At 37.1% G+C, this 15,880-nt stretch overlaps 1 protein-coding gene across 1 annotated transcript in view; it reads right to left on the bottom strand.

Moving 5' to 3' along the window:
* OTOGL (otogelin like) overlaps positions 1-15,880 on the bottom strand; it is a 139,949-nt gene that overhangs the window by 40,455 nt on the left and 83,614 nt on the right. The window contains 3 exon segments of the mRNA XM_049626004.1: positions 4,417-4,534; positions 6,477-6,755; positions 8,889-9,056. Coding sequence (XP_049481961.1) covers positions 4,417-4,534; positions 6,477-6,755; positions 8,889-9,056 — 565 coding nt within the window.

Below are 15,880 nucleotides of genomic sequence, written 5' to 3'. Positions count from 1 at the left end.
AAAGAGACACTTCAGTGGCTCTCTCTGCCTATTTTTAAGCCCTCAATTCATTGAAAAGATATTAGGAATCACTGCCTGTAAGGGACAGAGGTAGAGCATGGTTGTGATTCTTTGCGAACAGGGAAGGGAAGGGGCAGAAGCTGTAGTTCTCAAGAGCACAAATGTTTGGCAGTGTCCTGGGAGGATACGGTTGTATATGAGCCTATGGAGATTGGATTTCAACTTCCAGAACATCTGATTTTTGTAAGGATCTCTACTTCTTGTACATGGCACCAGAGCAAAGCAAGTGTGCCATATTTGTGGCACCCAGGTGGCTCAGTTGGTTAAGTGTCCAACTCTTGATTTCAGCTCAGGAAAAACTGTGATCTCAAAGTTCGGTATCTGGGATTGAGTCCTACGTCAGGCTCAGTACTGACAGCAAAGAGCCTGCTTAGGATTCTCTGTCTCCTTCTCTCTCTACCCCTTCCCCCCACCCTCACTCTCTCTCTCTTGCTCTCTCAAAATAAATAAATAAGCTTAAAAAAAAAAAAGAGTCCCAAATTTAAAGAAGCTACGGATGGCTTGGACATCATGGGCCAAAGACAAGAAGGACCATCTGGAATGCTTCTTATCTAATGGAATGAAGCCAATATAATAAGTGAGGTCACATTTTCCTTCTTGTCCAATTGAGGCTCAGAGTCCAATGTATTCTGATTCAAAGAAAATAAATGTAATCTTTTGTGTACAATCAATTATTTCACTCATACTTACTAGAGAGGATTAATGCAAACATTTTTATAAAAAGCCTTGCCTACCTGCTTCTCAAATACACTAGGAGGTAGTAATAATATTGTAAATATTTTTAGACATTTCCAACTGCCACCTCTGTAAAGAATTTGATTTAAAAATACTCAAGGACTCTTTCCAATTCAAGATGAAAATGAACTTGGTACTAGGGGTAGGTATTGCCACCAGAGGACACTAATTCATGGAAGAAAATCCAGGCAACACTTTAAAAAACAAGAAAAGCTAATTTCTTGTTTAACATGAGACACATTTAGCCATCTCTTAGATATCTCCCTCACAGATGATTTTTTTACGTAAACAGTTTGGCTTATGTGACCAATTGTTTATTTCATAAAGTAGACTTGAATAATAAAACTTTAAGTGGTATACGATGTACTTACTCTACTCTAAACTTTGTCAAACAAAAAATAAAAATTAAAGTTACTATATCGCTGAAGAGACTAGGACCAGTTGGTTATCATTAAGTTAAATAAACATCAATTTTGCGTAACTCAATTACTTTGCAATTGTTTTCTGCAAGTCAAAAACCACAGCCACTTTCTTAAAATATTTTGCAAAACTCAGTAGCTTATTCCTTTAAAATGTCTTCATGGCTGCACATGGCAGATTCCCCTTTATTTTGTCACACAACTGATAATCTATTCAACTTCTGACTGATAAATTAATGCCTCAGATGCAGACCAGTTCTTGTAATAGGTATATTACATAACAGAAATAACTGTATTTACATATGGGCTCTATGGTATGCTAGTTGGCATCTTTTCTCATAGAAGTTCTCATTTCCACTAGATATTTTTATTTTTAACACTTGCTATGTGCCAGAAAACTGCAATTATCTAGAACAAGGGTGGTGGTTCTGTGGGGGACTTGGCGGAGGGGTGCAGAGCTTTGTTAAATCCCCAGCTCAGTATTTGAATCTCCCTTCAGGGCTGCAAATACAAGGAGGAACAATAATTAGGCACCTTGGTGCAGGGCAAAGGGAGGAGTTGAAAGAAGATAGAGATGGCAATAGAGATAAGAAACAGGTTGGCCACAGTGGCTCAGTCAGTTGAGTGCTGACTTTGACCCTGGTCATGATCTCATGGTTCTTGGGTTCGAGCCTCAAGTTTGGCTCTGTGCTCATAGCTCAGAGCCTGGAGCCTGCTTCGGATTCTGTGTCTCCCTCTCTCTCTGCCCCTCCCCGCTCATACTCTGTATCTCTCTTTCCCTCAAAATTAAACATATTTTTAAAAAGAAAAAGAAAAGAAAGAAAGAAACAGCTTGGCCAGGGCAAAGGTTTATCCTGAGCCTCTTCTCTGCATCCTAACTATAACAAAAGAGAAGGTTTGGAATAGCTATAGACCAAACTAAGGAAGCATTGAGGATCTGGGTTCAGCCACCTAGTAGACTGGTCATACCACAAGAAATAATAAAGTAGCCAAATGCCACTTCAAAATATAGCCCATTTCCTCCTGAGCCAGGCTGGTCGTGCTCTCCGATCTTTCTTCCTTCCTTCCTTGCCTATGAGCTCCTCACTATGGAGCCCCTGTTGTTTGCCTTCCTCCTGATGGCTACTGGAAGAGGCAGGAAATAGGCTGTGAACAGGAGAGGTCCAAGTGAATGCTGAAGATGTCTCTTTTCCAGAAAGAATTGGCTTTTCTTATTTTTAAGAAAGTAAATAGAAATGCTTCCTTCCCTTCTCTCTGCTCCCATTGCACATCATATCCAGGAGAGGTTCAAAACCCTGCCCACTGCCTACAGACTGTGTGATGTAGTGCAAAATGTGTCGCCTCTCTGCACCTCTGTAGGGTTTTTCCCTGGAAAAGGGGAATAAAGAGATTACCCATTTCACAGCACTCAGCACAGTGTGAGTAACACTATAAAGACCACAATGTGCTAACTGTTGTCCTCATTATTGCTTTGGCCCTCTTTCCACTGTATTGTCATTATCAGCTTTTGTTTCTGTCTTCTTCCTAAAGGCTGTGAAATCCTTGAAAGAGACGCTGTGTCTGAAGGAAACAATAAACAAAACTGAAAGGCAACCAATGGAATGGGAAAGATATTTGCAAACGACATATCAGATAAAGGGTGGTATCCAAAATCTATGAAGAACTTATCAAATTTAACACCCAAAAAACAAATAATCCAGTGAAAAAATGGGCAAAAGACATGAGTAGACACTTTTCCAAAGAAGACATCCAGATGGCAAACAGACACATGAAAAAATGCTCAACATCAATCATCATCAGGGATATACAAATCAAAACCACAATGAGATGTCACCTCACAACTGTCAGAATGGTTAACATTAACAACTCAGGAAACAACAGATGTTGGCAGGGATGCGGAGAAAGAGGAACTCTTTTGCACTGCTGGTAGGAATGCAAACTGGTGCAGCCACTCTGGAAATATGGTGGTTCCTCAAAAAATTAAAAATAGAACTACCCTATGACCTAGCAATTGCACTACTAGGTATTTATCTAAGGGATACAGGTATGCTATTTCAAAGGGGCACATGCACCCCAATGTTTATATTAGCACTATCAACAATAACCAAAGTATGGAAAGAGCCCAAATGTCCACTGATGGATGAATGGACAAAGAAGATGTGGTATATATATGTACAATGGAGTATTACTCATCAATCAAAAAGAAATCTTGCCATTTGAACTACATGGATGGAACTAGAGGGTATTATGCTAAGTGAAATTATTCAGTCATAGAAAGATATTAAATCCAACAGTATAACCCACAGCCCTAAGTTCAAAATATGTTCAGAATCTTTACATTTTTCATAGCTTCCAGGACTACCAACCTAGTGAAATCCCCTTCATACCTTGTCAGAATTACTGACCAGGTCTGCCCTTGTCCTTCCCTTCCTCAACAGTCACTGCAACAGCCAAGAAGACTTCTTAAACATAAATCAGATCATGTCACTTCTCTGTTAAAAATATACCAGGGTATTGCTCAGAGAAAAAGACAGAGTACTCACAATGGGCCACAGGCCCTGTAAGATTTGCACACCACTATGATTCTCTGGTTTCGTCTCCTACCTCTCTCAACTTTGTTCACTGTGCTCCAACTAACTGACTTCTTTGTTTATATTTAAATAAACCAAACAAATTCCTACCCCAGGACTTTGCACTGTTCTCAGATTGAAAGACTCTTTCCCTAGGCATCCACATGGCCAGTTCCCTTACTTCCTTTATATCTCTGACCACACACTACCTTGTTCATCTGTTTTTCCATGAGCACCCTATGTAAATTAGCAAAGATACACATATGCTTTATGCTCCCTATCTCCCTTACTTTCCGTTATTTCTCTTCATAACACATATCTCCATCTAACAATGTATTATACTACATATTTATATTTTTATTTGTTTATTCTCTGCCTTAACCCGACAAAATGTAAGCTGCATGAGGGCAGGTACTTTGTCTGCTTTGTTCAGTATTATTCCACAACAGCTAGATTTCCTGGCACATAGCACACCCTCAATAACTATTGCTTGAATAAAATGAAATGAATTCCTTAATAATTATAGAACATGCACAAATTATTCTTGAGAATTTTTTTGATCTAAAAAATGGGTTGAGATAAGAATCTGCTAATGCTGGAATTTGCTCATTTAACGGTTACGCATGACTTACGGTGGAAGAAATTTACACGCTTGTGCTTCAGGGTCACTACATGTTTTAAAACAGGGAGTGGCACAAGGTTCATATCTCCATTCACACATCCTCCTGTAGGGCACTGCTGCCTGGATTTCTGGGGAAAAATAAAGTTTAGATTGTAAATATTTTAATGTACATCTTAAAAAATAATGATTTATGATAACAAGCCTTCTGGGTTTGACCCCTCCTTGACCATAATGCTCTAGAAAAGGCAGGACAAGTGAAAAAGGCATTACAATTGTTTGGTGATCAAAGTGTTTCATGGTTATGTTGAATATCTAAATGTTAGTCTACTTTCCAAAGATTTGAAAAATCCAGCAGTTGGAGAAGGCAGAAAGATTCTGAATCTTTTCCCTTTATATTTAGTGGGTTCTCATTGATCTATATATCATAATAATACCAAAACTTGATTGGAATTTTACTTTTTGCAAAGTAATTTTTATATATTATTCTATTTTATCTTTGCAAGCCTGTTGAGTATTATTTTCATTTCACAAATGAAGAAATTGAGACTCAGCAGGACCAAATGTCCTACCAAGTTAGGAAAACAGCAAGATCAAAGATGTGTTTCCCGATATCAAAACTAAAGAGAGCATTCCACCTTTGTTCCTACTGTAGAACTTAGAGCATTGCCTTGTACATGGTAAATATTATCTGATGACAAAAGTAAATGAATGGGTTTTAATAATACATGCTTACAGTTATAAAATCTCCCTTGATTAAAGAGTTTTCTCTTGCAAATTACTAGTACTCTTCCCTTCCCACATCACAGAATAGTCTGTAAGTAGCAGTCCAAAAGTAACTCTGAAGAAGAGCGCTCCATAAAGGAGAAAGTTCAGGGTAGAGGCTATGTTTCTCAAATTCTGGGTACAGAATGCAATTCCAAAGTACAGGTAGGAAAATAAAACTTTTTGGAAGGCATCTATGCATCTAAAATTTAGATGCATAGAATGGTCATTAGAGCTGGGTCACTAGAATTGTGGATCCTGAGAGAGGATTGGTTCCAAGACTAGAGTAGACTCCTAGAGTTTCCTGGTTTTAGGAAGCCCACAAAAATCATTTTCTGAGATTCTGATGATGCCATTGGCAGTAGTTGGTCCAAAACTCATGTGGAGCCACTGGGTCTGATTCTAATGGAGTAGATTTCTAGGTTGGAGGGGAAATAGAGGATCAAATGTTCAACTTTCAAGGAAACTCAAGTAAAAATATGGTATTGATATGTCAGTGACTCTTTTCCTCATGAGCACAGGAACCCTTTTTAATAGGAAAAAAATTGAAGCTCATCTGAATTTTTAAAATCCAAAGACTATTGAAGTTTACAGAAATTTATCCACAACAGAAAAGGCAGGTGAATTAATGAAAGAAACAAAATGTTAAAATGAAACAGTTTGTTTGGGATAGCCAAAGCATATGTCAAGCTCCTAGGTTTTGAAAACAAATCAGGACTTTTAAACATCAGATGAGTCAGTGAAGATTCCTCTCTGCAATTCAGAAAATTCAACGGCTATAAATAGCTATAAAACTGTAAGGATTTCTAGAAAATCTAGAAATAAAATCAGGCTTCCACTGAACAAGAGAAATCTTCCAGAGGTCAGTGGAACCAGATACCCTATTATTCAAAAGACAGAGATAAATATGCCATCTTTATCATTAAGAATCAGGTTATTGAGAAGTTGCCTTCTAGGAAACTAGAGGTAAACCCAAGAGATACAAGTAAGCTCTATTTCCAAAGTTCAGATAGCACTGAAAGTAGTAATTGGAGCCATAATTAAAAGTAACATTATTTAAGGCTGTTGTAAGGAATTTACCAATTAATTTATGTGATATAATAACTCTATAAAGTAGGTTTTATTATTTTCTCCATTCTAATTTCATATAAACTGAAGGACAAAGAGGTTAAGAAACTTACCCAAAGTCATACAATTTGATCTACTTGTACTCCTTTAAGAATGACTTAAAAAATAAAATTTGATAAACATTTTGCCATAACGTAAACTATCTATGGACTCTCCTTTTGAAGATCTCAGGACCCATACCTTCTATGCTGAAGCTACTTGAATGTTTGAATTCTTCAGAATCATCATATTTTGATGCTTTGACACTAGAATCTGTAAGGACGATGAAAAAGCCTTTCTTGCTGTATAACTCAAAAGCACTGTAACCAGGAATCCAGAGCCCCTGATGGTGGAAAAATGTGGCTCTCCGATGAAAGGCCGAATTTGCCTGCCACAGTTCCAAACTAAGACTGTCATCATCGTGGACATAGAGAAAATAGTTTGGCCTCTCAGCAGATTCAAAGGAAACAAGAGCCAATGCTGTAAAACATAGAACAGTGCGTTTGACACCTTACTGGGTTCTCTGAAGAGAGCAGATCATCAACATGAGCATTATAAAATGTATTTATCAACGGGACAAAAACAGAACTGCATAACTGCCATATATAATTAATACCAGTCTGAAAGATTTCAGAAATGAATTATAAGATCTCTAAAAGGAAAATTAGTATCTTAGAGTAATGAATAACAGTGACAGCTCAAAAAAAATCAGTCTTCAATGAGTTCTATTTTTTAAATAATTTCTCATGTCCTTGGGCGGGGGGAAGACATATCAACTTAGGATCCCAGAATGCACAATTTCATACAAGTAATTCAGTGATTAATTGGACACGTATTTGTATTTGCAAGCTTTAACATTTTCAAATGCACAAAATCTATAAATGGTTAAATTGGATGACATAAAAGAAAAGGGAAACAGAACAATTTAGGCATGTCCCTGAATTTCAATATCACTGGGCTCTCAATGGGCAATGTTCTTGCAAGCGATTTTGCTGAATTAAGAAAAACTATTTGCTCAACATTATTGTCTATTTCCCAATAGATGATCAAATGGCTAACAAACAACTACAAAACACTTGAGAAATGTCATCCCTTTTTTGTTATATACTTTAGAACTTTTCCTTATATTTGTAAAGTCCATGATATAAAAGGGTTTTTGTTTTGTTGTTGTTTTTAAAGTTTATTTATATTTTGAGAGAGAGAGAGAGAGTAAGTGGGGTAAGGGCAGAGAGAGAGAATCCCAAGCAAGCTTCTCACTGTCAGCAAGCAGCATGACACAGGTCTTGAAATCAGAACTGTGAGATCATGAATGAAGTCGAAATCAAGAGTCAGACATTTAACCAACTGAGCCACCCTGGTGCCCTGATATAAAAAGGTTTAAAATTGAGATTTTCAGGTTTAATTTCTTAGGCCTTAATTTTTTTAGGTTTTAATTTTTTAGTTTATGTCCATTAGGATTTTTCTATTAAAAACATTATTATAATCATAAAATGAAGAGCTCTCTCAAGTCCAATCAATAGGTGATTCCAAAGGCATTGATTGTATCTTAAAACTTGTAAGTCCCTCTGCTGAGAACTGGGAGATGCAAAAAGGAATAAATGAACTCTGTATCAGAGGAAAAGTATATGACTAACATATAAATTGGAACTGCAGACTGTGATAGGTGTTTTCACAGATTAAAAATACCTAAGGGAGTTCTTTTTACAAGAAAGAAGCAATTCATTCTAACTAGAAAATCAGAAGATTTCTCAGAATAAATAAAAGTTAGGTTGGATTCATGTAACAAATATTTTCAAAGCTCATACAACACCTCGTGCATGATTCTACATAGGGCTAGTATAACTGGTGTAGGCTGAGCATCACCAGATCAGAAAGGGACACTAACCACCAGTTGGAATGGGTGCCAAGTGGATATGACCAATAGTGATCTGCATATGCAAAACAGTAAATGTGGGACCAGGTACCAGGACAGACAAGGCCATATAAGGTAACAGGCTGTCTCAATGACCGTCTAGATTCTGATTTATTTTCATAGTATTTAATTTTTGTGATCAAATCAAAATTTCAAATTTTAATTCAAGTCTGTGATGGCTACTATGAAAATTTAAGTTGTGTTTTATGTAGGACCCAAAATTTAATTAAATAATTGCCATCCTAATACATATGTATGCCAACAGATAAACAAAGAGAAGATTTTATATACAAAAGAGATAGTTGGTTCATGTACCAGTGTCTTATTTTTTATATTTATTTACTTATTTTTGAGAGAGAGAGAGAGAGAGAGAGAATGAGCACATGAGCAGGGAAGTAGCAGAGAGCGGGAGGGACAGAGAGAATCCCAAGCAGGCTCCACTCTGTCAGTGCAGAGCCCAATGTAGGGCTCAATTTCCCAAACTGTGAGATCGTGACCTGAGCCAAAATCAAGAGTCAAACGCTTAACTGACTGAGGCACCCAGGTGCCCTACCAGTGTCTTATATCATTTTACTTCCTTTAGGACATCTTAAAAAATGTCATAAACATATTAGATCCCAAATTATTATTTACTGCATGAATAAATGAAAAAATGTAAAGGGAAAATAAAATTCCTGTTTTCAGTTGGAAATCATACTTACATGATGCCTTCTCTTTAAAAAGGCCTGGAGTGATCATAAAATTAAAAAACAAGTTGCCATGAATACTACCCCTTCGCAAAGAGAAAATGCTTCTACTGGTCATATTGGCCCCCAGAACAAGGCCACTCTGTCCATAATTTGCCAGCATGTATGGTCCTTCTCCAAGCCCTAGTTCAATACAAATAAGAGAATTATAAATTGGCATAGGAGTTACACATTTTAAACTGTCATTTCAGTGGAATAAATTTTAATAACAAAGAAATACTCCAAAAATATTGTGCATTTAAATATTTATCATTAATAAAATAACTGAACTTTTTCAAAAATAATATAATGAATTAGAATATATACATATTTAGATTATGTAATTTAAAATATATATATACACATGAATGTGCACATGTATATGTATATGTAAAACAGTGCTCCTTAGAAGATTGGCTTCAGCCTTCTGGATCTCAGTTTTTCTCACCTATATATATGAAGAAGTTTCTCTAGGTAACTTTCCACTCTAATAGCCCATGATTCAAATCAATTCTCAATAAACACAAGCTTATCTCTATTGATGGCCTGGGATTTTGATAGTCTTTTAAAAATCAGCTCTCCCTAATAGGTTGCATTGCATGAAAACAGAATTCACAGACATGCTATACAATGCTTTATTGTGTGGAGAATTACTGATTTTACCAGTGAGGCATATCTACAAAAAAGAAAATAGGATGAAGCTCAACAAAGAAGTCAAAAGTCTTTTTATTTTTATGCTATTGTTTCTCATACATGTTTCTCTTAAATGGTTACATATGAAGTAGAAAATATTTACTATAGTAAAAAACTTACTAGTGTAGAACCAAACTTGAAACTCAATTAAACCAATTTTTCTGCAAACCTTATCTTATGAAGAGACATATATATAAATAAGTTCACTGATATTAAAACAAAAATATGAGTTAGGTTTTGAGATGATAAGTTCAGTTTACCTTCAACTCAATCTCAATTTCACTTAAGGTTCTTAATATAATTGAAAGACTATGAAGTTTCTTCTGAATCATCAAAATTAAGTTATATAATTACCAGCTGTATACTTTACATAGGCATATGTATATTTTTTATGCTATAGGTTATGCAAAATGTTAATATATATGTGGTGTTATCATAAAAGATCAATCTAGTCACTATTAGTGAATTTAACTTTCCTTCTTTCCTCTAATGTTTATCTCAAGAAAAATTTTCTTCACCCAGGCCCACTCTTAAGATGGAGGGAAAAAAAAGATCTAAAGAAATCTGAGGGCTGGGCTTTTTCCTCTTTCAGGACTGAAGACAAAGTTTGAGGGAAGGGGAAAGATCATTAGATTAGACGGTCAAAAGTCTCTGAAGCAAAAAGGAGAACAAAAGACAAACTTTCCATCATAAAAACCCAGAGAAGAAACAAGAGACTCGAGATAAGTTATCTTCCAGTGTTGACCCCTCTACTGACTGGAGACACATCACCACAGAGCAGGTAGGGACCCTTAAAAGCCATAAGAAAAAGAATTTCATCAGGAATTTGAACATGTTGAGTAGAGTTGGAAACTTGAAGAAAGTTGCCCCCACTAAGATGGGACTGAGCAGATACAGTGGAGAATCTCTCTATGAACCCAGAGCAATGGACTCCTCACTGCTCTTACAAATACATACCATGCACAGTGTTTCTTTATGAGACCAAATCTACAATAACCAAAGAAAACAATATCATTTTTTAAGTTTACTTATTTTGAGAGAGAGAGAGAGAGAGCACACAAATGGGAGAGGAACAAAGAAAGAGAATCTCAAGCAGGCCCCACACTGTCAGCGCAGCGCCTGATGTGGGGCTCAAACTCATGAACTGTGAGATCACGACCTGAGCTGAAATCCAGAGTCAAACACTTAACCTACTGAACCACCCAGGTGCCCCAAGAAAACTGTATCATTAGTCTCCACTGCCTGCTGGCTCATTTTCTAAGAGAGACAAGAACAACATAAACTTCCAAGATGCAAAGTATTTCAATTTATAAATATGTTGGTTTGTATAAATATGTAAATAATGTACAAATTAGTAGATAAGTATGTAAATTATAATGAGGTACACTTCAAAATAAAGAAGACATATAAAACTACAACTTGAGGGATTGAAGCACCTTCATGGATATTCAACATAATAGGAGAAAGGAAATAGACAACTAAACCAAATCTTCTTTCCCCCACAGCATAGGTCCCTGAAGAGACAATTGACATCTTAGAAATTCATTTGTATAGAAATCAAAAGCTTCTGAATTGTCTCCCAGTTGACTGATATCTTGGGTCTGGATATCATGTCTTCATGCATTTTCACTAGCAATTGAGACAAAATCATTGACTTTATCATTAATTTTCTTCGGAGAGAAGTATTCACCACCTACTAAAAGCAATCATTTTCTGCAGTGATTATTCAAACATAATATTCAGTATATCCTACTAATAAAATCACTCTGAACTTACAACTGTCATAACAATTGTTAGTGGAATATTGAAGTCCTTGCTCACTGACAGAAATAACAAAAATAAACTTTTTATGTTTGCTTGTAAATGACCATAAAATGACCATGAAGATATTACATAAAGTCTTTGTGTTAAAGATTATTGAATAATCTCAACTATTAAATCTGAATTCTCCTTTTTTTATTTTCCTCTTAAAGAATCATAATTATTTATTCCTGCATTAGCTTGAAATATTAATAAGTATCTTGATAACACAGTGTCCAGTATATAGTAAATAAAGGAAGAAATATATCAGCTGTGAATATCCAAAGAAGAGTAGGTAGGTTTACAATACCTATAAAATTATTTGGGGTGAAACAAATTAAGAATAGTCATTTAAAACAATCTTTTCATGACGCCTATCAACAATCTCAATTCTATATTCCCCTCCAATCATCTATCTTCATCGCATTATTTTTACAAACTCTTACTCTCCTTGGTGGGTTAATACTTTTTCCTATTACTGTGATCAGAGGAAACAGATTCCCCTATCACTCCACTGAGTCAATCAGTGTCTCATGGAGGCTAAATGCCCATGTTTACCCTCTGAATATTACCAATATAGTATTATAGATGACACCAGAAGAACTGGTTTGAAGAATTCTGTAACACATTGGAAAAAACCATCACGAGTAGGGCAGCAGACTTGTCGACAGAAAGCAAAATGTACCAAGTAGCAAAAGGTAGAAATTCAATATTCATAGAAAATTCTGCTTCAGGATCCAAAGGACAGCAGAAAGAATGCCAGAAAGTAAAAAGGCACAGATGGAGATTTTTACAGCAGAACTGTGGGAGGCAGGAATTCTTAAGTGAGGAAGTCACTGGAGCATTTTTTCAAACTGATGTCTGTGTACATTGTGTAGAGCCCATAACAGCGTGTGGAGACCTTTCTGAGATTGGGATGCATTAACCATACATTAGGCAGTGTAGCATGGAGGTCAAGCTCCTTGATTCTGAACTCAGATCGCTTACAAATTCCAGTTTACTACATTTTTAGCTCAGTGACTTTTGGCCAAGTTTTTCAACCCCTCTGGTCCTCAGTTTCCTCCTCCGTAAAGTGTTAATAATACCTTACAGGCATATTCTGAAGCTTAAATTATACGATAAAGGTAAAGTAGTTAACACAATAAAAGCTATTGCTATTATTACTGCCATTAATATTAGAGAATCAGTCGCATTTTAAGCATGACATCCAAAGGATTGATGTAGAATGTGTGTGTGTGCGTGTGTGTGTGTGTGTGTGTGTGTGTGTGTAAAATCCTCAACAGGAGATAATTTTGGTTTATATTTTCTTTAACTATCACTGTCTTTTTTTAATGTTGGATTTTTATCTACATCAAACTTCCATAAATGTAACAAAAACCATCAAAAACTAAAATGTCAATTTTCCTTTTAATCCATCATCTCTATTTCTCTAAAATTATCTGGCATTCTTTGGGTATTTATAGCTGAAAGATTTCTCCCCAGCTCGGTAAGTCACCAAAAATGCCTTTGATTAGTTGCTTGGGGTTTTTGTAATGGCCCAGTTTTTCTAGGACTATTTCTCTAATTGATCTCATCATGAGTCCAGAGTTTGTCCAGTCACTGACCCAATGAACACCTTCCTAGATCGTTTTGCTTGTTTGAAGCAGGTTTAAGTGGCTATGCCTTCCTCATTAAATAGGTTTGACAAAAAAGCAGGCTCCAAATCTGCCATCATCTGGCATTTTCACTGAGGTTATAACACTGTCTCTTCTTATATTTATGACTTACTTTTACATAGCACCTCCTCTTAGACTTCTCACTGCAAATTTGGATGCTTTGTGGGCTAGAAGAGATCCATTATTACTATTAAATCAATAAATTATCATTTTGATAATACATAGCTATTTTTGCCTACCATGATGACTAAATAAATTCTTTATATTTTTATCATCCACACTTAGAGTTTGTTTCTTTATTTCTTTTTATTTTAAATGTTTATTTTTATTTTTGAGAGAAAGCACCTGTGCAAGCAGGGGAGGGGCAGAGAGAGAAGGAGACACAGAATCCAAAGCAGGCTCCACACTCTGAACTGTCAGCACAGAGCCCGACGATGGGCTCAAAATCACAAACTGCAAGATCATGACCTGAGCCATACTTGGATACTTAACTGACTGAGCCACCCAGGTGCCCCTGTTTCCTGTTTCTTTTATTTCTATAACATAATGTTTGAATAATGTTTATATTTATACTTAATGGTAAAATAATGGTATATGTCTTTCATCCTTTTTGCCTAAAAAATTGGCTAACTTCACTACTTCATTCATTCATGACATACAAAAACCATTTATTGAAGGCCTCCTAAATGCTGGGAATTTAGTTACATGCTCTTTTTATTTTACAGGGAGTAAATTTTAATGCAAATACTTAGAAATTTAGATAAATTTTAGAAACTAAAGGCTTTCATTGAGTTATATATCATGAACTATTATTCTCAGACATGTTGTTCAAAAACTTTTAGTCTGAAAAGACATTCCATAGAATATTATACTAACTGTCTTTATTTAAATGTCACATACTGAGCAAGCAACAAACATGCTGGAGAAGTAGGATCCATACTTCCCAGCGTCTCTCAAACAAAGAAGCGTTTTGGAAGTCCTTTGAAGCCAAAGGACTTTGTACCCCAAGAGTCTGGGAGGAAAAGAGACTGAGTCTACCAGGGAGAAACTGGGACAACCTGATGGACCATAGGTGGATGATTGCGAACTGGGGGAGGTAAAATGGGCCACGTAGGCACAGAAGGGAGGATCCCCTTCTGCAGAGAGACGAATGGAGGAGAGAGCAGCTGGGGAAGCATAGGAGGATTATCTGGACAAGAGAAAAACCTCCAACTGGGCAAAGAGGGATCCCATCTCTAACTGCAGGGCTTTCTTTGGACTGGGGCTGGCTGCCCTGTTCTCACACCTGGGGAGTGGGGAGCCACCTCTGGGTTCAGTGGTAGGTCAGGGGCGCAATCTGCAGCAGGAGAAACTGGTCCCCTCCCCCGAAGGGCTGTAGCACAGGACATAACGAGCCAGGACCACACATCGGGCAGCATGGAGAGGTGCTTCCCCAGTACCGGGGCGCACAGAGCGGGAGTTTAATTCCCAGCCAAGTGCCAGGGCACAGGAGTCTTGTCTGAGCCTGTGGCACAGTGAGGATGGCTTCAAAGGAGTGATCTGGGACACCACGTTGTGAAGAAGCGAGTGGGGGTCGCCATTTTTCTCCCCACCACCACCACCACCAAGGAGGGGCTCACAGTCGAGTCGGGACCAGCCTACACCAAACCACGCCCCTCTGCTCCTGGTAACTCTGTGTCTACTGGAGCAGGATAGACGCTGTGGAACCAGATGGCCCCTCCTCCAGACCAGCGCTGCTGCATTGTCTGGATTAATTCTAGGACCATTCTTGATATATAGATATATTCTCCCTTCCATTTCTCCTTCTTATCTCTTCCCTCCTCTAGGCTGGTTACTCTGGTTATTGGTTTGTTTAAACAGACATATTTAATCCATTCTCTTGATACATGTTCTACACGTTCTTTTTTACTTTCCTTTTTCTCTCTCTCTCTCTGGAATAATCAAGCCATATAATTTAGCTGTCTGGGTAACTGTATCTTTTGTTTCTTTTTCCCCCCGACTCCTTCCTTATTTTCCTTTCTCTCTCTCTGGATTAAGTCTTTCAGTCTCTCTGCCTAATCAATGCTTATTTTTTCTCCCCCCACTCCCACCCCTGTCATTTCTCTCTTTGTATGTGCTCTTTCACTGGCACCACCTCCACCCTGTCCTTTACTTGTAGGTGGTGTTTCTGGTTTTTTGCTTTTGAATTGTTTTACTTTTTACTTTTTTAATTTTTGTTTGTTTTATTTGTGTGTTTTTGTTTCCTGTTTGTCTGTTTGTTTTCCTTTCCAAGGCTACTTCAGGGAACAAGTCAAAGCACACCTGGTAGAGGGTCCAAAACATCACTATGAGTAGGGAAATAAAATAACCAAAGTCACAACAACAGATAGCAAGTAAACACTCTCCAAAAAACACCTCCTGAAGGGCCAGGCCCTGAAAAGTGTGTGACCCCCCTTTAATATAGGAGTGCTCGCAGGTGCAGAGCACATAACAAGCTTTTAAAACTTATAAGGAACAGAAAACTAGCCAAAATGATGAAATGGAAGAATTCTCCTCAAAAGAATTCCAGGAAGAAGTGACAGCTAAAGAACTGATCAAAACAGATGTAAGCAACATAACTGAACAAGAATTTAGAATAATAGTCATAAAATTAGTTGCTGGGCTTGAAAAAAGCATAGAAGACACAGAGAATCTATTGCTGCAGAGATCAAGTGACTAAAAAATAGTCATGATGAATTAAAAAATGCTATAAATGAGGTGCAAAATAAAATGGAGGCAGCCACAGCGTGGATTGAAGATGCAGAGGGGAGAACAGGTGAATATAGAAGATAAAATTATGGA

Source organism: Panthera uncia, chromosome B4, assembly GCF_023721935.1.
Source record: "Panthera uncia isolate 11264 chromosome B4, Puncia_PCG_1.0, whole genome shotgun sequence".
NCBI lineage: Eukaryota > Metazoa > Chordata > Mammalia > Carnivora > Felidae > Panthera > Panthera uncia.
The sequence above is the reverse complement of the archived record's forward strand: the minus strand, read 5'-3'. Positions and strand labels throughout refer to the sequence as shown.